The sequence below is a fragment of the Anser anser genome (assembly GCF_964211835.1).
Source record: "Anser anser genome assembly, chromosome: 1".
Lineage (NCBI taxonomy): Eukaryota > Metazoa > Chordata > Aves > Anseriformes > Anatidae > Anser > Anser anser.
In genome coordinates this window covers 77,347,276-77,371,262 of record NC_139720.1, presented here as the reverse complement: position 1 = coordinate 77,371,262, position 23,987 = coordinate 77,347,276, and the positions used below count along the sequence as shown (strand labels likewise).

The window sequence follows — 23,987 nt, the reverse complement described above, 5'->3', positions numbered from 1 at the left end:
TTTAATGACAGTGTGTGAGTTGACAGGGTAGCATTTGCCATCAGTCCTCCTAGCTCTGGTTTTCGTGTGTGCAGTGATGCTCCACAGGGTGTTGATCTCTGTAGGACATACCTCTCAAAGGCTTTTTTGCTGAAATTTTACTGTTTCCTTATAGAATACTTTAACCTACTATTGAATGTGTACTTCAAATATCAGGCAAGTTTCTCTGTAGTTATGCTAACAAATGAAAACAGAAATAGTTGGCATCACATAAATGTGTGTACTACCAGTAACAGGGTGACTCGTCAGTTTCTGTTATTTAATCCTACCCCAGTAAGCCTGAATATTAGATATGACAATAAAGATAAACAGAAGATAAACAACACCTCCAGGGCCTCTCCTGTCACCCTGGGGATCTGGGAAATTCTCAAAGCCACCCTAACAGACAAATATTTGCCAGGGAGACCATTCATCTGGCTGAGCCTCCCTGCATGTTACACAGCTTCATCTCTATTACCTCAATGAAGGAATGAAGGTTCAAATCTTCATTTGCTTTTCTTTCTTTCGTGTTTTTTTTTTGTGTTTTTTTTTTTTTTTTTGCCCCTCCGCCCTCTCCCCCTATCTTTGTTGTGTATGTGTTTACCCCTTGAAGGTGAACCATCACATGCCATTGCAGGACAGGAGCTGGTGTAGTAGCTGTCACCTTGCAGCCATGGCTTTTGCCTGCAATCTCTCCAAAAGATATAGATCTGATGGCAGCCCTGTTATTATTAGCTGTATCAGTTGCGGCTGTGGCACAGAATATCCTTGGGCAATGACGCATTGTGAAAAGGTTCAAAGGAGGACAGTGAACTTTATAATCTGACATGCTGTAAAAAAAAAAAAAGACTCTGCACAAATGGTTGACCTTCTTCACAATATACCTAAATGTGGGTGTAGCCACTACAGATAGCAAACTTCTGAAATCAGAGTTGTTAAATCATTGTACATGATTAGTATTGAACTATGGGAGAATGAAGGAGGGCTTCTCTACCCACATGCAAGAGTCCAGGCACTGTGAGAAGGCATACCAGGCAGAGAATCTGCTGCTGGAATTGCAGAGCAATGTAATGCCCATGTGGGTGAAGTGCTTTTGGCTAAGCCATACCTCTTGACAGCTGGGATTATCTCAGAGTAAACTGATGGTCAGTGACTAAAGCTCATCAGTCCTGATGTGCTCTGGTCAGCCCTATGCCCACTCTGCACCCAAATACTTCTTTGAAAGTGGAACCAGGTTTTGTTTCCTAAACTGGTGACAGCTAGGCACTGAGGTGCCATAATTTCCCAGTCAGTTTAAACACTCACACTGTAATTAACATTTCAAAGGCTGTCTCTATTGAATAGTCACTGACTATAAGTTTAAAAGAAAAAAGCTATAGCATCAAAACAAGTAGGGATGGCATTCATTGCAATTCTGCAATATGGGAAAGCAAAGAATGGACATAGTGAGCCCTACAGAAATGACTGTGGGGTTCAGATCATTGGGGAGGTACAGAAAATAAGCTGGAGATGAATGGAAATGGAACTATGAAGAAGATGGAGATGGAACTATGTAGTTTGTCCACAGCAGTGTATTCCCTAGCTGAAATTCTATGTTGGAAGTCAGCCTTGCATTCATAGGACCAGCAGCTGTGTTTGCCTTCGGCAATTAAATAGTCTTAGAAGATTTCATTTCTTCATCATTGTTGCAGAGCCTTTGTACAAATTTTACATAGATACACAGGGACAATCTTTACAGGCATAAATTCCTACTAGTTTCAAATGATTGGTACATCTGGTAGAGAATTAGAGCAACAAAATGCAATGACAAGCAATGTCGCTTTTAATTCTCCATTTGCTATTCAATATGACAAGATTAAAATATTGGATGGATTTAGGGCATTTTAAAAATGAGAAAGTTGATGCTCAACACTGCTACCTAAAACATTCAGAACCCTGTGGATGTGCTTCCAGAGTCTGACTCAGGTAACCAACACATTTAACTGCATGTTTTCCACAATGTTACTATTTCTTTTAGTACATGCTGCCTGAGATATGTTTGGTGGGGAACACTACTGTGATTCGCCTCACTTGAGAAATCTGCAGCTGAAAGAGATGCACATGCTACTGTCTTTCATCAAACAGAGAAGAGAATGTTGAACCTGAAGTGGAGGTAACAGAGTAAACACAGTTACAAAACAGTCAATTTTATTTGAGTTATTTAAGGCTTCAGAAAGCAGTCACTCACCAGGGCAAGGATACAGATGGGAGAAGGTAAGAAAGTGGTAGAAGGAGCTGGAATGAAGCAGCCCAGAAATGCAGTGTCCACCTACCAAGCGGTATTTTCCTTAAACCAGAGAGAAAAGCCAAACTCGAAATTTCAAGATTGCTCTTCTGCTAGCAAATCTCTGTGAAACCTGCTGGTAAAATGTGTGCTCCATCTGCACCCATAGCAGGGCTAGAGAACAAGACAAGGACAACGTGCTATTAAAAGCAGTTCCTTAGAGCCTGTGGCAGAGATCTACGCAACAGAGACAGAAATTCTTCAGGATTAGCTTGCCATGCCTGTGTTTATCTGGTTCAAAACGTGTCAGTTGTAGTCTACGTTCTGTGTTGTAATACAGACAAAGGAGACAGCAAAAGTGGGTTGGAGGACTTGGTATGGCGTTCTTTAAACCCTTTCTACTACGCTAACTTTGAAAACAGAAGTTTGTGCCCAGTCCTGCAAGGAGCTGAGTACTCTTTTTCCTTAGCTCATTGCAGTTCAGGATACTGCACTCTTTCAGGGACAGGCCCTATTTTCCAAGCATAGACAAGATGTGAGAAGGAGCAGCAATTTCAGTTTGCTTCCCCTGGATTTACATTATGGGTGCTGAAAACAGAAGCTAGTGTAAGAAGTAATTTAGATGAGGTAATAGAATTGGAATTTTCCTTGCTACTGTATTGCTTCTGTTTTACACCTTGGCCATTTCATTTGTGAATGATTAATTAGTCTCCAAGTGATTAGATTAGGGAAATGTGCTGACTCAGAAGATAATAGGAATGTATGAAGAAATGAAAGGGACAAGGCATAGTAAATATGCAATGTATTTTACAGTGAACTTTTTTTGGCTACATCAGGGTAATAGTTCTCTCATCCTGCACTAAATGCATATGGCTGGAACCACAACTGTAAAACAAACCTCTGAAATCTCTCTGAAATTCAGACTAACCCACAGAAGGAGGATTCATTATGTCTCCAGATATAGCTAGTGCACCTGAAGTACCTGAAATGAAATCTGTTGACAGAGGATAGACTTTTCAAGGAATTAGCCCATAAAATATGAAACAATGGTAACTTAGGTCTTCAGATCGGGAAGTAAAGAGAAAAATGTTGAGTTTGTCACTACTAAGAGGTCCTCCGAATTCTGCTTGTGCATCAGTGTCCTTGTGTTTCTTGTATCCTCTTTTTTTTTGCTGCAGAAAGAGCTAGAAACGTTATGCAGAGCCCCATCCAATGCTCCATCTTCCTCAGAAATAAAAGTATATATTCAAAGCAGCTAGCTAGAGATGTCCCAAAGACTGACTCAATTACCTCCTGAATGATTCCCATCTCCCTTCATTGCTAGTAATAGAAAACATGCCCCCAGAGCGTATTTGACATGATTTTGATCCTCACCTGGCCCTGCATAACTGACTTTTCTGAGGACAAAGGGCACATTTTTCAGGCTGTAGCTGTTTAAGGGCAGCTTTATAGATGAGACAGTTGAAAATATCAAGGCTTGCTGACTTCACATTTCTTTGACTAGTAGACTGGCAATACTGCCAAGAAAGAAAAACAAATCACTCCTATTATACTGATTTTTCTGGAAATTGTATTAGAAACAAGCATGTACAGAAGCTGATAGCTGTCCTTCCTCCTTGCCTGTAATCTCAATAGGTCAAGTACTGGAAGGACATCTCCATCATTAACTTCTTACCCTGGATCATGGGAGGTACCTTTGGTAGTCAGCTTATGACTAAGCCTATGTTATTATTTATGATAAAACAAAAACCATGACCTTGAGAAATTTCCAAAGGACTACTTTATTTTAAAACAAGATTTGCATACAGGTTTTAAAGTCAATTTGAATACACTGAAGGACCTCACTGGAATATCTTGTAGGAGGTTTTCAATAGGAATAATGAAGCCACTGGCTGCCTGGGGAAAAGAATGTAAAGATAAGTGAAGCGCTGTTTACAAATGTTTTTCTTATCCCATGAGATTTTGAGACCTAGATGAAAAAAAAAAATCCACTGAAAAATCAAAGTCTGAAGGTTCTGGAATCACACCACCCTAAAAAAAATCAGTTAGTGACAATGGAAATGAAAATTGAGATATTAAGCATTTCAAAATATTTTGATTCAAACCAGAGCTATTTATTTTAATATGATACACTTATATTTCAGGTTGAAAAACATTAATGGTGATTTCTACAGATTCAAAATTTTTCAAAAAACACATTTCATAATGGGCAATGAATTGAGAACTATGTCTTTCCTGCAAGTGCCTTTTTTTAAAAATTATTATTATGATGATTATATTATGATTATGCATTTTCTGTGGAAAGATTTTGAAATCTTCAACCATTTCTAGTCATGCAACATGTAGGATACAACCCAATGTGAAATATCTGCTTAAAATTTGTGATTTTTTTTTCTGTACTCCTCTTATGGAGATAGATGACAGCTTAAAAAAATGATTGTGCTTCAGAAGTTCCTCTGTTTTTAAGAAGCCTCAGGCTGAAATTCTGAAATGTTTTGAAAACTGTTTTCTTGACATCACATAATTGAAGCATTGGGAATCAGCTTGCACTTTTGAACACTCAGGCCACTGCATATTTCATAAAATGAAAATCCAAAATATTTCAATCACATAAAATAAGATACTGCTTCCATGGAAGTATAACTTGTTCAATAATCACACTAAGCAAATTTTATGGCAACACAAAATGGTCAGTCTTGGCATTTTCCACAATTACTATACTTTAACTATCACCCCCTTTCTTTATCTGGAAAGCTAATAAATGACAAATGATACACATTTTTGATGACTCTGCATTTCAATTATTTATGAAATTACCTCTAACATTTCAGTTTCCTTTATCAGCTAACTAGAAAAATCGATACCTGATAGGGACTTCATCATGCACAACAAAGTATAAAAGCATGAGGTTTGTATTGCTGGTTTCAGTTTGTTACTTCAAACCATCTAACTTAGAGGTGACTCTTAAATCCTCCTGTCATTTCGCTGGTATCTGATTTGCAGGAATCGAAGACTTAAGCAAACATGTCCAACCCCAGTGAGACAGAACTAATTCATATGTTTAAGGGGATTCCCTTTACCACCAGGTCTTCTCTAGAACTCTTAAAATCCTTGGATACTTTTGATGCTAGGGAAGATGATGTCCTTTTGGGTTCCTATCCCAAATCTGGTAAGTTCTACTTTTAGATGTTAATTGCAAGACGTTTCAATTGTTTGTTTTGTGTTCTCTGCTTAACTTAGTTGTGAAATACCCGTGTGCAAGAAACAGGGAAGGATGTTTGAATATGTGAGAATGTTATTCTCTCAGGAAGTGTTTAAATTACCCCCAAAATACAAATCATTTGTCTAAATTTTGATTCTTTAATTGAAAATAATCTCAGGTGTTTTCATACTGGAAAGCAAATAGATATTTCTTTCTTATAAGCAAAATATATACTTGAAGGATGTGCCAGAGGACTTCCTACATTTAATTATGAACAAGGCAAGAGTTGAATTAGGTTATTTGTATGGCCCTTGCCTGCAGATTTATTCATTTCTTCTTCCCTCTCACCCAGGCTCTGTCTCACACACATACCAAAGAGGGAGCTCAGTTACTTTCCAAATATATAGACTCAATTTACTATAAGAATACAGAACAAAACAAAACAGATTATTCTAAAATAAATAATAAAAACAATATAACCACCTGCTGACAAGCAGTCTGAATTTTATAGGTTAGCTAATGAATTTGTTTCAATACAAATATTAACACTTTGCATAGAGTTACTTTGTACTTCAGCAACAACACTATTTTTTTCAGTATTTATACATCTAGAGCCAATGGGATTATACAGTTACGTAGTTTCTTGAATCTGGAGGTGTAGAAGTTCTGAGGTGTTTTTTAGAAGGTGGTTTTCTGTGTGTGCTAGAAAGCTGTTCCCATACACAAACTGCATGTTTCATGTATCTTCTCAGTAACAAATCTTCCTTCTTTTCTTTCATTCTTTTTTTTTTTTTTTTTTCTCCTTAAAAATAATTTTCTGAAGGCACACACTGGCTGGCAGGAGTTATAACAAAGCTTTACAATACTCCAATTACACTAACATCTCCCATTGAATATGGAGATGTTTCCAGACTGGAGGAACTGAATAAACTCTCATCAAAGAGGATCATCCCAACGCACTTGGACTACAACATGTTGCCTTCAAATTTTAAGAATAAAAACTGCAAGGTAAGGCAAAAATTTATAAAAGCAGTAAGATATTTTGTGTCTATTAGGAATCTAGTTTGTCTTGTTAATCCTTAAACGATATTAAATGACTTACAGTTTCCAGAAGTGGTTTGCTGTGAATTTTGGAGACACAGCTAACCAGCAGTTGAAGGCAGCATGAGCAGAGGCTTGGGCTAAAAACTGGGTTCTGCTCCTGCCCTACTGTTCCCACTGGGTGATTTGTATGTTAGGCACCACAAAAAATGCAATACTAGGATCTTTCAATATTATTAGGGACTGGAGGGTGGTGTGTGTGTATCATGGCTCCATTTCCTAGTGACTGGAGGGTTTGTTTAGAAAGCAGTTATCTGGGGTATTTATGGAATGTTCTGAGGGTGAAGGTACCCTGCCCCTCCTATTGAAGCTTTTTCAAGACCCTATATTGAAATAGTGCCAAACAGAGGTGAATTCAAATGTAGGAGGAGGATTCAGGTCAGTTTGGGGGTCAACCCATGCTGATGTGGAAGGTCTATAAATAATCAGCTCTGGGCTTCAAATTTTATGTTATAAGTTCAGAGTTTCAGGATTACATAGATACAGACTTTTGGGACAACACTAATTTCAGTGAAAGGCCAAAATTAACATTTGCAGCTGTCCTGTAAATGTTAAGAAGTAAACAGTTTCATATATATCAGATATATGAGGTAGTTTAACTCATGAGTTAAAACGAACCAGCCTCTTTCACAAAATGTAAACATTACCCACCTGTAGGAAACACACCTCTGCCCACAAGGTTTTGTTTGCTGACCACTGCTCTCTTCTGCCTAAAAAGGGACAAATGCATTTCTGTCCTTATGACATGGTGTCCAACGGAAGAATACTAAAGGAAAGGGTTTTGACACTGCAAACTGCCTGTGAAAATGCCACATTTATGCACACAGCTCCTCTAAAATAAAGGAATAACATTATCACTAATAACCATATCATCTTCATTTACAGATGATCTACATCAGCAGAAATCCAAAAGATACTGCAGTTTCTATGTATCATTACTACAGAGAGAATCCACACCTTCCCACTGTTGATACCTGGACTGCTTTCTTTGACTTGTTCTTAGAAGGAGACGGTAAGGATAAGTGTTATGTTTTATCCCTGCAGTTTTTATTATCTGATCATGCACAGAAAGTGTTAACAAATGCAAACTGTGTGAAAACTCCTTGTTGAACTCCTAATTTATATAGCCTTAGATTTATTATTTTTTCAAGGTAAATTCTAATGCTAAACCAAACAAGAACAAATAATAAGATGCTGTCTTCAGCCCTGTGAGGAGACATTTTGAAAAGTCGTTGCATTCTTTCAGCACAACTGTTCTTTGCAGGTTGCTGTCCTCCGGCACATCTGTTAAAAACATATTCTCATAGCCAAGTTGCAGGTTTCATCTCTTCCCACACACACTCTGAAAACCCCAACAATTTGTTGGTTATGATGCAGGTTTCCCTGTAGTAAAACATTTCCGACCTTGCTTCGTGAGCCATGCTAATAGCCCGCTTCACACCAAGAACTCATGTTTAAACCTTGATAGCAAAGGAATGTGCACACAGCTCCTTCCAAGCAGACAAAAAGGCAGCTGGGATCACTGCAGCCACCTCCTGTCCTTGGTGGGCAGTCTGGTGGGGTAGACACTGTCTGAAGGTGCCCAGAGAGCAGAGGTCCACTGCCCTGCCAAAAGGTGGGCAGCACAGAGGGAGACCGTCCCCAGGCTGCACGGAGAGCCACGCTTGCAGGCTTACTGCCTTTTCTGATCTTGAAAGTAGACTTGTGTGGTCCTTCAAAAGAAGTCTAGGTGCTTTCACAAAGTGCCCCTGCACACACTAAGTGCCCTTGCACACACTCTGCCTGGTTGTTGTCTTAGTCGTGGGGTCCAAAGACCAAGGTGAGTGACACATGAGTGAGATTTGTGTGAATGGCAGTGGTGGCATGGAAGCTGACAGGAGGACTGTGTTCCAGGTATCCACTCCCATTTTTAGTGTTTTATTACTCCTTTGAGGACTTGCTCCTGCTATACAACCACAATGATGATAACAGCAACAATGATAGACGGCCTTGAAAAATTTGAAAGAAAAGTGCCAGTGCAGTCACCATGAGCTTACATCAAAGCTCCAGAAGTCAGTTTGAATTTTCTTCTGCCTTGTAGATCTTGTGTTCCTCATTCAGAGCAGCCCTAAGGCACATGAATAAATGATGTGCAGGATCTTGGCTTGTTTAGTAACATCTCTGAACATTCAACAGTGAAAAAAGAAAAGAGGATTGTCTCAAATTTTAAAACATCTCCCATTTGTCTGTAAACTAGTAGCCTTCTGCTGTTTCCTGCATGCTTATGCATGGCATAAGAAGATAATTATGTTGGTTACAGAAGAAATTTATCTGAGAGGTGATACTGGGAGAGAGGTTGTCATTTTTGCTCTTAATAGAAATGTATGATGTTTGTGCTGCTTGGTTCAGATCCTGTACTACTCTTGCAGAGTTCTTTCAGTTGAGAACAAGGGCAAGGACACCCAGAGACAACTTATGCTGTCACTAGAGTCTCCAAGACTGTTTGCTATACCCCCAGAGCCAAAAGGGTCACTGACTTTCAGCTATTGGAAACAGGATTGCTCACTCATATAGCAAAAACCCACAGAGAAAGAACTAAAGGACTTGGGGACAGCTGAGACGATGATCTAGTCTAAGAGCTTACAGGACCTAAAAGTCATCACTGTTATCACTGTCCTTTTTTTTATTATTATTATTTTTTTCCAATTTTTATTTTTCAATTTTTATTTTTATTTTAAATGGAAAAAAAATGGTTCTTTGGATACCTACCTTGATGAATATGTTCTTCCCCTGCTAGAAACAGGAAAGAAAAGCAGTGGAAACTCCAAATTTATGTGTAGACAGTGGAATTCTGGAGATCTGTCCATTTCTTGCACAGATGTGGGCTGGGGTAAAGCAGGTGCATTTGTTGGCCACATTCCTGGTGTGGCTAAGCAGGCTTTAATTGGACACTGTGGTGCACATGTGCCCTGCAGTTAGACAGCATTTTACATGTACGAGGTGGCTACAGACTGGAGCATTCAGCAAAATACATAAATACATCCTGAGGTTTATAACCAAAATGATGTCCTTTACAACATTAAAATATTATACCTTTCTGGTAGCAGCATAAAGCAAGGTCAAAGTTACGGAGAAGGCTGGATGTGACTGCTCTGTCTATCCCTTTCTTAATGGCCTGGAGGATGCTTTCAACTCAGCTGTCAATCTTGTCTTTCAACCAGAAGGGTCAGAACTGCTTTTCTTTTAAAATAAAACTCAAGTTTAGCTGTCCTCCTGTAGTTCAGCAAAAGGAGCATTTAGACAAAAGAAGTACTGTAAGTCAATTATAAAACTGTAGGTTACCTGTGTAGTTGGCTGAATGATGTATTTCTATAGTAACTCCTTCATTTAATCAACTCTTCCTTGATTTTTTAAAGTATATAAATTTCTCCTCTACTGGGACAAAATAGAGCTAGCAACAGTGTGTGCCATTTAACAGACTCTTTATTTTATTCTCTAGTGTAATATTTATATTTATGATACATTTATTTCCTAGCTTATTTTCCTAGTCTTTACGTCTGTGACCATGAACATGCAGATATTTGCTCAGATACTCGGATCTCATTGTGCCCATACATTTTCTTTCTTTACTGGCCTATTCCTAGATTTGGAGACTCTTTCCCCTAGAGAATTATATCTCAGAAAAGTTTCTGCATCTCTTTTACAAAAACAAAGTCCAACAGGAATGGTAACATTTTTGGATGGTAAACTTGAGTCACTTCACAGAGAGAATTGAATCAGATTTAAAGGAATATGGGGTACATACCAAGAAGGGATCATTCCCCTAAGTGTGTGAGATACAGAGTTATTTATGAATCAAAGTTATATGAATCTATACGGGTTTTCTTTTCAGTTGTCTGTGGATCTTGGTTTGATCATTTCCTAAGTTGGGAAGAACATAAAAATGACAAAAATATCCTGTTTTTGTTCTATGAAGACATGAAGAAGGTAAATATGCTCTCTGTTCTTATTTCAGAATGCTTTACTTTTAAATTGACATAACTAAAATATCAAGTAGCAAATTCTAATGAAGAGGAATGAATAAGAAAATATGAATGGGCATATTTTATATTTGCATAGGACTTTTTGTCTTGAAACACATAAATAATTAAATAATTCAGACTACACAAGTTATGCAAGTCTTAAATTGTGTGAGTGTTGCATTTCATAGATGCAGGAGTGGGACATATATTACGTGATTTTCCCCAGCTACAGAAAGAATTTTAAATTCCTGGTCCTTGGTCCTATAGAAAAATTAACCAAGAACATCTATTGAGGTCCACACTTTAACCTGTTATGCCTGACATTTCAGGTGAAATTTTCAGAAAGTGATATAAAACAACAGAACTACTCATGGTCAGTGGGAACAGTGTGCCCAGTAAAGAAGAAAATTAGAGGCTGGGGGTGGAGGTAGGAAAAAAAGATTTGACAAAGGGAAATTATTATGCAGAAAGAGCTTTGCTATTCTTAAACAACAACAAAACCTCTAATACCAAATATACTTTAGCTTTCAGAGAATTATTATTTTGTTACGAAGCAAACACTTTTTTTTTCCAGTGTTTCCATTAAAATAGTTCTGTTTATTTTTGGCAATTCCACTATGAGGAATTCCAAGCCCATTTTGGATCTGGAATCACTTGTGAGATCTCTAGATAAGGCACCTCCAACAAAATAAACTCCTTACACAGAGAAATACTCCTTTGAGTATTTCTGTTCCCAGTGAAATCATTCTGAGAAACAGAAAAACAAACTGGGAGTTTACCTGGCCATGTAATTCTATATGATTGCACATAGAGGGCATTTACTCATTTCTGTGAGTATGAATAAGAGTGGAATCAGGTTTACCGTATCTGTCATGTATACAGTCCAAAGATTTGTTTAGCTTTGCTAGAAAGCAAATAAATGGGACAAACCTGTTATGTAATACAAATAATAATTTCCATATTAACTGAAAGTCTGATAATCAGCTCAGTAATTTAAAAAGCTTATTCTTCTTGTATCTCAGGATCTCCCTAAGATTGTGAAGGAAATCAGTGTGTTCCTGGACATAGACATCAGTGATGATAATATCCAAGACATCTGCAAGAAGTCATCCTTCTCAGAGATGAAAAACGACACTGAAAAAGAAAACAGTGACCCCAGTCACACTGTCTGTGCCCTGACATCCAACAGGAAGCTGATTTTCAGAAAAGGTAAATTCACTGTTCCTGGCTTAATAGAGCAGCACCAACCAGGACCTATTCAGAGGCAGCAGCCTGTGTCTCTCCCTGCCTCTGATGATGTTTTGGGTCCACCCTAGGAAGCAGTAACAGGATTTTCCAATCTGAAGCCCCCTTAAAAAACACTTTCTAAGTTCTCTGGTTGCAAATGCATGCATATGCTAGAAAAACATGAAAGGGTCTTAAACAACAGTTTAACTGTTGCTCCATATGAACTTTGCAGCTGAAAGGAAAACTTCATGAAACATTGCTGTTTATCTGCCTATTTGTATCTAAAAGTTTACACTCAGTCTCTCACAAGCCCCAGAGTCTCCTCTCAAATCACCAGTGAAGGTCATTTAGTTTGCAAGAGTGGAAAAGAGCTAGACACATTCCTTCTGAAGGAGTCTGCTGGTAGCCTTTATCCTCTGTACTCCCTGTTATCTTACTGAAATGTTCCCAAAAAGAAATATGCTGACGATGACAGCAAAAGAATGGATGACTCAACCACCGGGTGACCTAAGAGGTCGCATTAAGGCCTTGGCCAAACTGGAATCTGCACTAAAATCTTCAACAGTATATAGCTTGAATGTGATTTAAAAATACCTCAAGGAGCTGTTTTCTTGTTACTGATGTTTCGGAAGCTTCTTCAGATTAGAATAATAACAAAATCAAAGCCATCATGTTTAGATGGATTTTCATTATTTTTAATTATTTTTTGAGCAATCATTCACAATTCAAAAATTAGGGTTATTTCAATTAAGAAAAACTTGTTCTCAATTATAAATAGGGAAACTACATTTCACTAATTCAGCAGAATGTTTTTACCAATGAGCTGAAGTAAATGCCAGAATACAATGTCAGGAAAAAAACCAAACCAAACCAAACCAAAACAACCTGCAACAACAAAAACAGATATAGCTTTCTAAGTCAGTGATTTTTGACAAATCTATGCTGAAAAACTTGAAGAATTTCAACATTTTTATTTCCAAGTAGTTTCTATGCAAATCCAGAGGTTTTAGCAAACTTCAACCAGCTTACAGTAGACTTTTGTGTATATGCATATATATATATAATTATTATTATTATTATTATTCAGGCATTCTTTTCTTTTCCTTGCTATCCAGAATACTATTTAGTCAAGTGCCTTGAGATGATGTACACTTCTTTAGAGGGTGCACATGAGGGGAAATTTTGAGCATTTTCTCATTGAAATATACCAGTTAAAAAACAAACAAAAAAAAACAAACAAAAATCATGTTTGCTCAAACTTCTGATGACTTGGATAACTGTTGAAACACTTGCATAGACACATTCAATAGAACACGAATGTGCATGGTCACCCAGAAGTAGTTAACTGACCTCGTAAGTGGTGGGACATCTCATCTGTAGAAAGCCCTAAAAATTAGGAGCAGGTGTGAGGGTGGGATTCATGTGATCAAGTCACTCTGGTTTCCTTTTTTATGAGTCTTCTTTACTTGGTAGAGAGACGTAGCTGCCTTTTCGGCACAACTCATTTGATGAGTTTTAGATGTTGACTAGGATGAGATGAATTTCAGCCAGGAAGCAAACACTTCCCTCTACTGACTTTGAAAGAGCTTAAATGGAGACCTTTAACTACAAACACCTAGGTGAGGCAAGATGCCTCTCTGCCAAGATGACCAAGAGCTCTATTTCCATCTTGGAAACCTGCTACTCTTCATGTACCACTTAGTGTTGTTGGCATTGTCAGGTGACACACAATGAGAAACAGTCTGAGGCGTTAATAGCCTTTATGGATGATGATTCAGCTGTTTCCATCAGAGTCTCACCAGACTGATACAATGATTATGACCTATTACAGAGACTATGGTTGATGACACAGTAATAATTTATGCCATCTGCAGCATTAATAAAACTAGTCTGCCTTTAAAATGTTTTCAGCACTATATATTGCTAGCCTCAATCTTATTTTTCTGCTCCTGCTCTTCTAGGTATTGTTGGTGATTGGAAGAACCATTTCACTCCGAAACAGAACTTAAAGTTTGAGGAAATATTTAATGAGAAAATGAAGCTCAGCAAAATGGCAAAAAGTCTCACCTATGAATTCTGATTCCACAGGCAGAACAATACTCAATTATCAAATTACAAATACAGAGAGAGCAACTGGTGGGAAATTCTGGATGGGGGCTAATAGACTGTAAAAGTTAAAAACAGTTCAGCACTGCTCTTGGAACTGATACCTTGAAGATGGAAGCAGCACTGACTGATCACGTTCATTTAGCTTGTTTACATAAATTTACCTCAGGTATCAGCCTTACATTTCACCTAGTCAAACAGTAAAAGTGTGAAGAAGGATTGTGAGACGGAGGTTTGAGGGCAGGACTGAACTCCAGTATCAGAGGGCAGATTTATGTTGTTTTACAGTTAGGTGTCAGACTAATTTTTCTACAACCAAATCTACTTTATCATTTATTTATTGTTACTTTATTTTGCTCTAGAGTGATATGAATGGAATTCTTAGATCTGGTTTAGGAATTTTACCTAAGATGTTCTTACCCGAGATGTTTTCTTCACTCAGAGGGTGGAGAGGCACAGGCACAGGTTGCCTAGCTGTGAATGTCCCATCCGTGGAGGTGTTCAAGATCAGGCTGGATGGGGCTTTGGGCAACCTGGTCTAGTTGGTGGCATCCCTGCCCATGGCAGGGGGGTTGGAACTGGATGGTCTTTAAGGCCCTTTCCAACCCAAACCTTTCTATGATAACATGTTAAGAAAAAAAATAAATCCAATAATACACTGTATATTTAAAAAATCTAAAAACACATCATAAGAAAATGACCAAAGACTTGACTTCAGATTCAACCCATTCTCATCTACCATGATTTGGAAAGTGCCTGTCTTATCAGACTTTATTATCGATACTGAAATTGAAAACTGTAGCAGTACATTTGAAGATTTGCAGTGAGGTTTGTTTGTAAAATTTTCTTTCTTTCCTTCTTTCCTTCTTTGTTTCTTTTTCTTTCTTTCTTTCTTTCTTTCTTTCTTTCTTTCTTTCTTTCTTTCTTTCTTTCTTTCTTTCACAATGTATAGATTTTGTTGTAATTTATTTCTGGGTTGTATTGTATAATATTTGTATTTTAAATGTAAGTGATATAAATCCATTCAGATTTCTGTACCATATGTTGAGAAACTATAAAAGTTTTTTTCATTTGACTTTCTCCCTGCAAAATTCCTATTTCCAGTGTTTTGAGTTTCCATTTAACTTCACAGCCCTTGTGCAATAGAATTCAACAGTTCCAGTGTAGCAAACAAACCAGTACTTGGAGACAGTTTAATCTGAGTGAGACGTATTTACCCTGCTCTGATAAGACAGGTTTTCTAAGAACTACCTGTCCATGTTCACATCCTAGGGACTGTTCTAGGAACACAGTGAAGATATTTCTTCTGATTCACTGCATGATGTGTTTTCTGTCCACACCTTCAATTTGCCTTGCAGGCTAGCATTAAGTACTCTTCTCTTGAACTAGTTTTTCCCAACCACATAATTACAACACATCAACAGGCAGAGAAAACAGCAAAAACTGACTGAAAATAAACTAATGCAGACAAGCACTGTTGCTCTTCTGTGATCCCTGTGTGTTTTGCAGGCACGTCTGTAAGGCAAGCTCATTCTCTGGGTGAGCTGTTTCTGAAAAGTCGTGATATGACCTTATTGATAGTGAATATAGATGCTCTCTCCAGCCACACTAGCTACACAGCCCTTTTGTTTGATACCTTCTGCAAGCTGACATCAGTGCCAACTGTTTGTGCATCTGCACAAATGATACAGGAAGTTACATGCTGAGGATGTAAGAGAAAAGCCTATGCAACAGCAGTCTCTTGCCATTTACCAATTCAACCCAAATCAAGAGAGATGCTGCTCTGAGCACTGTTTTATGCAAATCAACCTTTTGGAAACCGGACGTTTGTGTTGCTTTGCTCCTCTGACACTAAAATCTTTCTCACTCTAAAATGCCATGAATCATTGTTGTCTGTGGATGCCTTTCAGGTGTCCTTCTTCCAGTATAAATGAGTGGCAAGAGATCAGTTAATGAAGATGCTTGAACACTTTACTTAAAGATATACACTTTCCATCCCTTTGACTATGGAAAACAAAACAAAACAAAACAAACAACAAAGCACACAACAACAACAAATGGTCCTTGGGCAAATGAATGTTGCAAGTAAGTTTATTAACTGAGTTAGGCAATTCTATCTAAAGGTGCTATGCAAGGTCCCAAAAGAAGCCCCCAAAAATGTAATGGGAATAGCACTGTTAGCAGAACTGCTCAGTCACAGACAAAGGCCCAAAAAAGCCTTCCCCCTATCTAAATTCAAGATCTGAAAAGGAGAAGCAAGAAAATCCAAACACCATGTCACACAATTAACTGAAGGGAAGGAAAGCAACAGAAAAGAGAAGGAAGTCTTTCAGTTTAGGCTGGCAGAACAAGGCAGCGGGAGGCACACTAATTTGAACTGTTTTACACAGCATTTGTATGTGTGCTCAGCATATCAAACTGTGCATGAAGAAATGATATGTGAACACAACACATGGATCAGCGAGGGAGTCAAAGCATATAGCCCTGAACTGGCTGAAGGAATGCCATTAGCACAGAAGGTAATGAGTAGTTTGCCAGCTGTCTGACCTCCAGCATTGCATTGCAGTTAAATGGACATTCAAAATTAAGTTTCTTTCAGTCATACCTTATACTTTTACAACACTTTTCATCTCCAGGTGCTTTAATTATGGCATTACTCAAGTCAGACAATGCAGCCAGCCTTGATGTAGAGTGCAACAGCTAGCTGGCCATGAGTGATAGCCTAAGAAAGCAAGCTGCTTCTGCTGGTAGAACTACTGCTTAGCAGGTCATCCCCAGGCATAACAGGCTGCCTTGTGCAGTGTAGCAAAGCTGGCCTGTGTCAGAGGTCTGGAATATTAGGCTGGGCACTTACCGAAGGATGGGGGCATGTGTTTGTAGCTACTGGTAACCAGGGTCTGCCAGCAGTTGCTATGCCTACCATTTCTTTACATCCTCTTTCTTCTTGCTCTTCCCACTGTGCTGCTATTCCCACTCCTCTTCCTATGGCTGTAGCATCCCACCACCATCAAGAGAGATTCAAACTGAATTTTTCAAGGAATCGTCAATCTGGTTCCACAGGGCATTTTGGCCAGCTGTGGAGATGTTCTAAAATCTTCAAAACGTCCATAGTAAGATGCTGTAAAAAAATTCTCTTCCATTTGTTTTTCTTTTTCTTTTTCTTTTTTTTCTTTCTCCTTCTTTTTCTTTCTTTCTCTTTCTTTCTTTCCTTCTTTCTTTCTTTCTGCCTGCCTTCCCTGCCTTCCTGCCTTTCTTTCTTTCTCTTTTCTTTTCTCTTTTCTCTTCTTTTCTTTTTTCTTTTCTTTTCTTTTCTTTTCTTTTCTTTTCTTTTCTTTTCTTTTCTTTTCTTTTCTTTTCTTTTCTTTTCTTTTCTTTTCTTTTCTTTTCTTTTTTTTCTTTTCTTTTCTTTTCTTTTCTTTTCTCTTCTCTTCTCTTCTCTTCTCTTCTCTTCTCTTCTCTTTTCTTTTCTTTTCTTTTCTTTTCTTTTCTTTTCTTTTCTTTTCTTTTCTTTTCTTTTCTTTTCTTTTCTTTTCTTTTCTTTTCTTTTCTTTTCTTTTCTTTTCTTTTTCTTTTCTTTTCTCTTCTCTTCTCTTCTTTTCTCTTCTTTTTTCTTTTCTCTTCTTTTCTCTTTTCTCTTCTTTTTTTCTTTTCCTTTCTTTTCTTTCTGTTCTGTTCTGTGCTTTTTTCTTTTCCCCTATGTAATTTAAAACTTTTGGAAAAAGAGAGAAATAGGAAAATACTGATCCAAAATGTACCTAGACCACAGCAATACTAGATCTGGAAGAAACAAAACCCTGTGCAATCTAATCTCTGTTACAGTAAATGGGTACAATATTGCTTCCTATTCTGGTAATATATTTCACCAGAGAAGACTGATTCTCAAGACTGATTTAATTAGTGAGGACAGCATTAAAAATTTATGCCATTAGAGCTGTGTTGTGAAGATTTTACCTGCTCTTGTCAAAGTTAGCCTGCTTTGCTTGCTACCTCATACTTACCTGGCCTTTGGGTCAGGTGAAAATGAGAGCAAGAGTATTTGAATGACTAAAACACTTAAGAGGGAGAAGAACACATGGATTCCATGCCTTGCTTCAAAGACATTTTCCTTAGAAACATCACATCTTTCAAAGTAGTTCTCAAAAAGAGCTGCTTGTGCTGCCTGACTTTCATTCACATTAGATCTGATACGAGGAGTTTGATGCCTAAAGCAGTTTCTTGGAGGAAAACAGTGTCTGGTGAGGAATCTCCTGGAATAGCTTCAGGAACATCTTGTACAAAAGGCAAGTGAGCCTGAGGAAAGGTGGGGGTTTGAATGGGAAGAGTGGGAGTGGAGAGAAGGGCTGGAGATCAGTTGGTGGGTTTGTGCACTGGGTCTAAATACAGCAGAAGTGCTCAAGAGATGAACATGAGGGCTTACATGTATTCATCTGTCACCTAGAAGAGAAAACATTGAGGACCAGGAGGAATTTCCATAGGGTTTTCTTCACTGTCAGCCGACAGGAGAGGAGAGACAGTCACAAATCACAGACAAAGAGCCAGTGATGCTCCTGCTGTGAAGACCCAGTGGGAACGGGAAGGGAGGAATCAAGCCTGACAGAAAGGCTTGTGGGGATGAAGGTGATTGCTGCAAGATGATGTTCAGAGAGGGAGAAAAGGACGGTAAGTGGCTGTGTCACTCCCACCAGTTCCAGCCTCACAGGTGTCCACAATTGGCTTCATTTTTGAAGAGACCAGCAACCGCAAGAGGTGATTCTGCGGTGACTTTTCTATTAACTTTGATAGAAGATAGTCCTCTTTTTCCCCTAACTCTGTTTGCCTGTCTTGCATGCCACAGGGGACGAACTGTACTAAAGGAGAGTGAAACATGGCGGGGCTGTGTGGCTCCCTAGGAAGCCGCTTCCACCAGGCCAAGCATAGAAGAGTGGCGGCACCTTGTGGCCCAGACAGAGCGAGCAAGAACCTCTGACAGCTGCTCGAGTGAGAAACAGCGACAGAAAAGCAGGAAGGCACAAATTGCTTTGCCATGCCTCTTTTTGGATTCTGTCGAAATCGGTCCCACAGGCCAACGCTAAGTGGAGAAATGGCGGTCTTGGGAACCGACTGCAAACCCTGAGTGCCAGAGACCTGTCTGCTCTCTGCTGGTAAACAGGGAAGCGGCAAGGAACATAAATGTTTGTTCCTCATGTACATACACTGACTGCAGTGTCTGAGCTGCAAAGCTCTGCACCAGAATTGAGTGTTCATTTTCACAGGATGTTCTGAAGCTCAAAAGCAGAAATGGGCTGTGAAGAGAATCAGACAGAGGCTTGAGGGGAACAGGCCTGTTTTCCAGGTACCTAATTACAGTCCTTGTGCACAGTCTGCTTAAAACGTCCTTCATTTCTGATTACCAGCATCTGCCAGGATCTGGGGATGACCAGCCTGCACCACTGAGAATTTATGAGCAGACACAAAGACGGAATGGTGGGGGGATGACACGCTGCAGATATGTAAGCAAATATTAAGGGCCAGGAGCAATAAAAGCAGGTTTTCCTTTTCTGTCTGCAAGGTCTTTCATTATAAAAAAGGACAACTGGTGTCTGTTATTTGTCGTTTAAGACCTTGGTAAACTACTTAGACCTAATCTAACAGCCTGGTAGGTATCAGTACACTGCTCAAACTGCAGTTACTTGCCTACCTCTTTAGGAGGCATGAGGAATTTAATTAGTCTACAGCATTGCCTGCCAGCTAAATTAAGGATTTACCTACATTACAATAGGAAAAAGTGCCATAGCAGGACTGTTGTGGTTTAACCCCAGCAGGCAGCTGAGCACAATCCAGCCTCTCGCTCATTCTCCCCAGGTGGGATGGAGAGAGAACTGGAGAGGTGAAAGTATGGGAACTCCTAGGCTGAGATAAAGACAGCTCACTGGGCAAAGAACAAGCCGGACACACCAGCAAAGCAAAGCGAGGGATTCAGTTGGTGCTTCCCAGGGGCAGGCAGGAGTTCAGCCCCCTCCAGGAGAGCAGGGCTCAGCATGCAGAGCGGTCCCTGGGGAAGACAAGCCCCATCACCCCCGAATGTCCTCCCTCCTTCCTCCTTCTTTATACCAGTTTTATTGCTGAGCGTGATGTCCCTCTGGCCAGTTGGGACGCCTGTGCTGGCTGTGCCCCCAGCCAGCTTCTGGTGCACCCCCAGCCTCCCCGCTGGCAGGGCAGCGCAAGGAGCTGAAAAGGCCTTGGCTCTGTGTGAGCCCTGCTCTGCAGCAGCTGAAACATCCCCCTGTTATCATCACTGTTTTCATCACAAATCCAAAACACGGCATTGTGTGAGCCTCTATGAACTCTGTCCCTGCCAAAACCATGACAAGGACTCATCGGCAGGTGAATGAAGTGCAGTATAAAGCTAGCTCACATATCACTGCTATCCAAGCTCAGACAGCAGTTTAGCTGAAGCAGCCTAGAGCGAGTTCCCCTGCTTCTTGGCACGTGCATCAGTAAACTGCAGCACAGATACACTTCAAAGCACAGATACAGCTAGCTTGTTGTTCTTTACAGTGATTGTTCTTTACAGTTGGGCATTGCTGACCAGAAGGCGATGCATCCCCTTCCAAGCTGACACTGTGTTGATGTGAACAAGATGTAATAAAGAAAAAAAGGTGGGAAATAAGAGTTATCAAACTTTTTAATGGGCTGTACAGTCAATGAAAAATGGTTGTGCAACTACAACTTTAGTTTCTCGGAGGACAAAACCTTTCACTATCTCCACATGTAACTTCAGTGTAAGAGTAAGCACACGAGCTCAGATGTATGCCAGTTGAGACCAGAAATTTGTCTGCAAGAGTATGTAAACAAGCAGGACAAGCACATGATACTCACCTGAATATTATTCCATCGTCCAATTGCATTTTGTTTGAGAATTCCCTATGCAATTTACCATGAATATCTGTGACTGATGGATCCCAATTTAGCTGATGTCACTATGTTCTTACATAGCTTCTGTGCTCACTTTTGCCTTATTTTCAGTGAGTTGTTTTGACGATTAAATGATGAATTCCTGATAGTAATAGCAATGCCATGTTTTGTTCCTTTACTGTGTTAGAGATACACAGTTATTTTAGAATGAACCACGGATACATATTGTGAATTAAGCATAAAAATGCACTTGGGAGTCTTCCACACAAAGAAAAAAGGTTCAGAACCAGAGGAAACATAACAGATGTCAGACCCATGGAACACATGGACAAAGGCTGTTTTAAGCGTCCCAAGGCTTACTAAATCTCTGAAAGCCACATCCAGCTTCAGAAATCCATGAGTCATAGATGTTTGGCGGTCACAGGAAAACAGAAAGAGTTGTCAAACACAACATGGCAAATTTATATTCCTTAGACATCTGCTTTTAGTCATTGCTCATTTCTTCAGTTGTCTTTCCCTAGCTCCCTGTTCCTCTTAATTTTATGGATATGTAACACAACTCTCTTCAGTCATCCTTCCAAAATGAAGAATTCTTACTTGGCTATTGCTCACACAAAAGCTGATTTCTTCCTTTCCCCACCTGTCTTATCCTCCTACAAGCCTTTAGAGTTTTACAGCTTTTTTAATATGTAAGAAACAAAACACCCAGTATTCAAGATACATAAAAATCACTGATTAATACAGTGGAATAATGACTCTTATCCTTTTTGTCCTATACCATTTTCCTAATCACTCCCAAAATTTGGTTGCTTTTTTATCTGTTAGTATACACTTCTAAACAATAGGTATTTTCTTTGATCATAACCCCTCAGTATAAATGGATATTTTTATACATGAAATTAGGATTGTTTTTCTAACAGCTATCCCATTATATTTCTCTATTCAGTTTCATCATCCTGCTCTTTACTAACTTGAATACCTTGGTATCATTCCCTCTTTATTGCTCACTGCTCATTCCCTTTAACACATTTTTTTATAAACACACCAAAAATCTTTCCTTCTGCAAAAGTAAGATAATGGCAACCTTTCTTAGGTTGCCCACATATATAAATATACCTAGGATGACAAATGGGGATAGACAAACCCATCCAAGAGCAAGGAGAACCAAACCCACTGTCCAACAAATTTTCAGACAAGTGTGTTACTGACAAGTTTTTTTAGCTCATTTATGCAATGAGTTCATGCATAATAGAGTGATTTTGTTCCACTGGACATATTTTATTATTGCTCTTGCAACATTGACATTTAAGATAATTGCTCCTGATGGGCATAATGCATTGTAACTAGACTAATTTGGAGTATTTCTGGAAATAAGAAATCATGTTTTTAGAGAATATTAATTGAAAATACAAATTTTTGAAAAAGCCGTCTCAGCTGGACACTGGAAATGCAAGTTAACTAATATGTGCTTAAAAAGCATTAAGAACATAAAATCACCAAGCATTATAAAGTACCTCAGAACTCACAAAGCCAAGTTTTATGAGATTCATATCGATCTGAAATGAACTAAGGTCAGAACACATTGGATCACCCTACAGGAAATGGCACAGAACTTGAGAGAAACATATATTGAACAGGACAGATTAGGTAAAAATGACTTAATGGAGCTAGAAGTAGGTGAAGGTTTAACTCCTACCCCTTCTGCAGAGGTTAACAAACATAATGACAATGTGTTACTGTCCTTCCTTCTCCCTTCTTCTCAATACTCTTGGCAAGAGCCACCAAACTGTCAAGAACAGCAGAGTTCTTGAGACCTACCCAAAACTGGAATTTTCTCTGAGAACATCCTGTCAGAAAATCCTCTGTACATTCTGCTCAATTTACAAGATGATCCTGATGTAGAAATACTGGGCTAGCTCTGACAGATCAGAAAACTGAAAGGAATGAATCCAGCCTTTCACAGACACAGGCACAAATCACACAGCACTGTGAAAATCTGAACTTGGACTATTTGAAAATAGGAAACACATGCAAGTGAAGGAGAAATTTATTTAACAGAGGACAACCACACACACAAACACTGAAGATCTGTCTCCAACAGAAGATCAGGGCAAAGATGTTGGGCAACTGATTGTGCACCTTATGAGTAACTTAGGCATTGATTACATCTGTCTAAGTTCATGGGATATATTCCATTCATGTGGCACAGGAACTTGGAAGCATACCATTTACCGTATGCAAATGCATGACAAATCACTCCATAACCATTCGCTATCTAAAAGGCTAAAGAAAATTGATTATTGCAAATTTCAGTTAACCAGCTATATTTTAAGATAGGTTTATATAAATTATGTAGTTTTCCTTTTTCAGTTTCACAAAATTATGATAAACAGCCCGTATTAGCTTTTTGGGAAATACTTTCATAACAGGCTGACATGTTTAAAAAACAAACAAACAGCAAAAAAAAAAACTTGAGAAACAAATCTGCACATTTTTTCAAGTTCTGTGACCGAGTAGCACTATTCCCAAGTTAGCCCACTATAACAAAAATGACCACTGAAATTTGTCTGAGTGAACTACACACCTTTAATGAAAGGCAATTGTGGTGCCGGATATGTATCACACAGTATCACAGATTTCTAGGTTGGAAGAGACCTCAAGATCATCGAGTCCAACCTCCGACCTAACACTAAGTACTCCACTAAACCATATCGCTAAGCTCTACATCTAAACGTCTTTTAAAGACCTCCAGGGATGGCGACTCCACCACCTCCCTGGGCAGCCCATTCCAATGCTTAATAACCCTTTTGGTAAAGAAGTACTTCCTAACATCCAACCTAAAACTCCCCTGTCGCAACTTTCGCCCATTCCCCCTCGTCCCGTCACCAGGCACGTGGGAGAACAGACCAACCCCCACCTCTTTACAGCCTCCTTTAAGGTAACTGTAGAGAGCGATAAGGTCGCCCCTGAGCCTCCTCTTCTCCAGGCTGAACAAGCCCAGCTCCTTCAGCCGCTCCTCGTAAGACTTGTTCTCCAGACCCCTCACCAGCTTGGTCACCCTTCTCTGGACTTGCTCGAGCAGTGAACAGTAGTTCACTGCTGTATGTAGTGAAACAATAGTTGGCAAAAGATACTACACTTTTCAAGCTTGACCAGGATCCAGGATTTCACCTTT

At 39.1% G+C, this 23,987-nt stretch overlaps 1 protein-coding gene across 4 annotated transcripts in view; it reads left to right on the top strand.

The window, feature by feature from the left end:
- LOC310896856 (sulfotransferase 6B1-like) overlaps positions 1-22,852 on the top strand; it is a 113,383-nt gene extending 90,531 nt beyond the window's left edge. For 2 of the 4 annotated variants that reach the window (XM_083829717.1, XM_083829718.1), the window contains exons 5-10: positions 5,285-5,450; positions 6,307-6,491; positions 7,470-7,596; positions 10,456-10,550; positions 11,608-11,794; positions 13,774-22,852. In XM_083829717.1, coding sequence (XP_083685843.1) covers positions 5,306-5,450; positions 6,307-6,491; positions 7,470-7,596; positions 10,456-10,550; positions 11,608-11,794; positions 13,774-13,892 — 858 coding nt within the window. In that variant the 5' untranslated portion in view covers positions 5,285-5,305 and the 3' untranslated portion in view covers positions 13,893-22,852. Of the gene's footprint in view, positions 1-2,152; positions 2,171-5,284; positions 5,451-6,306; positions 6,492-7,469; positions 7,597-10,455; positions 10,551-11,607; positions 11,795-13,773 lie in introns of those variants that run through there. The other 2 variants (XR_014581872.1, XM_083829719.1) reach the window with 2 other exon arrangements.
- The last annotated feature ends 1,135 nt before the right edge of the window (positions 22,853-23,987 follow it).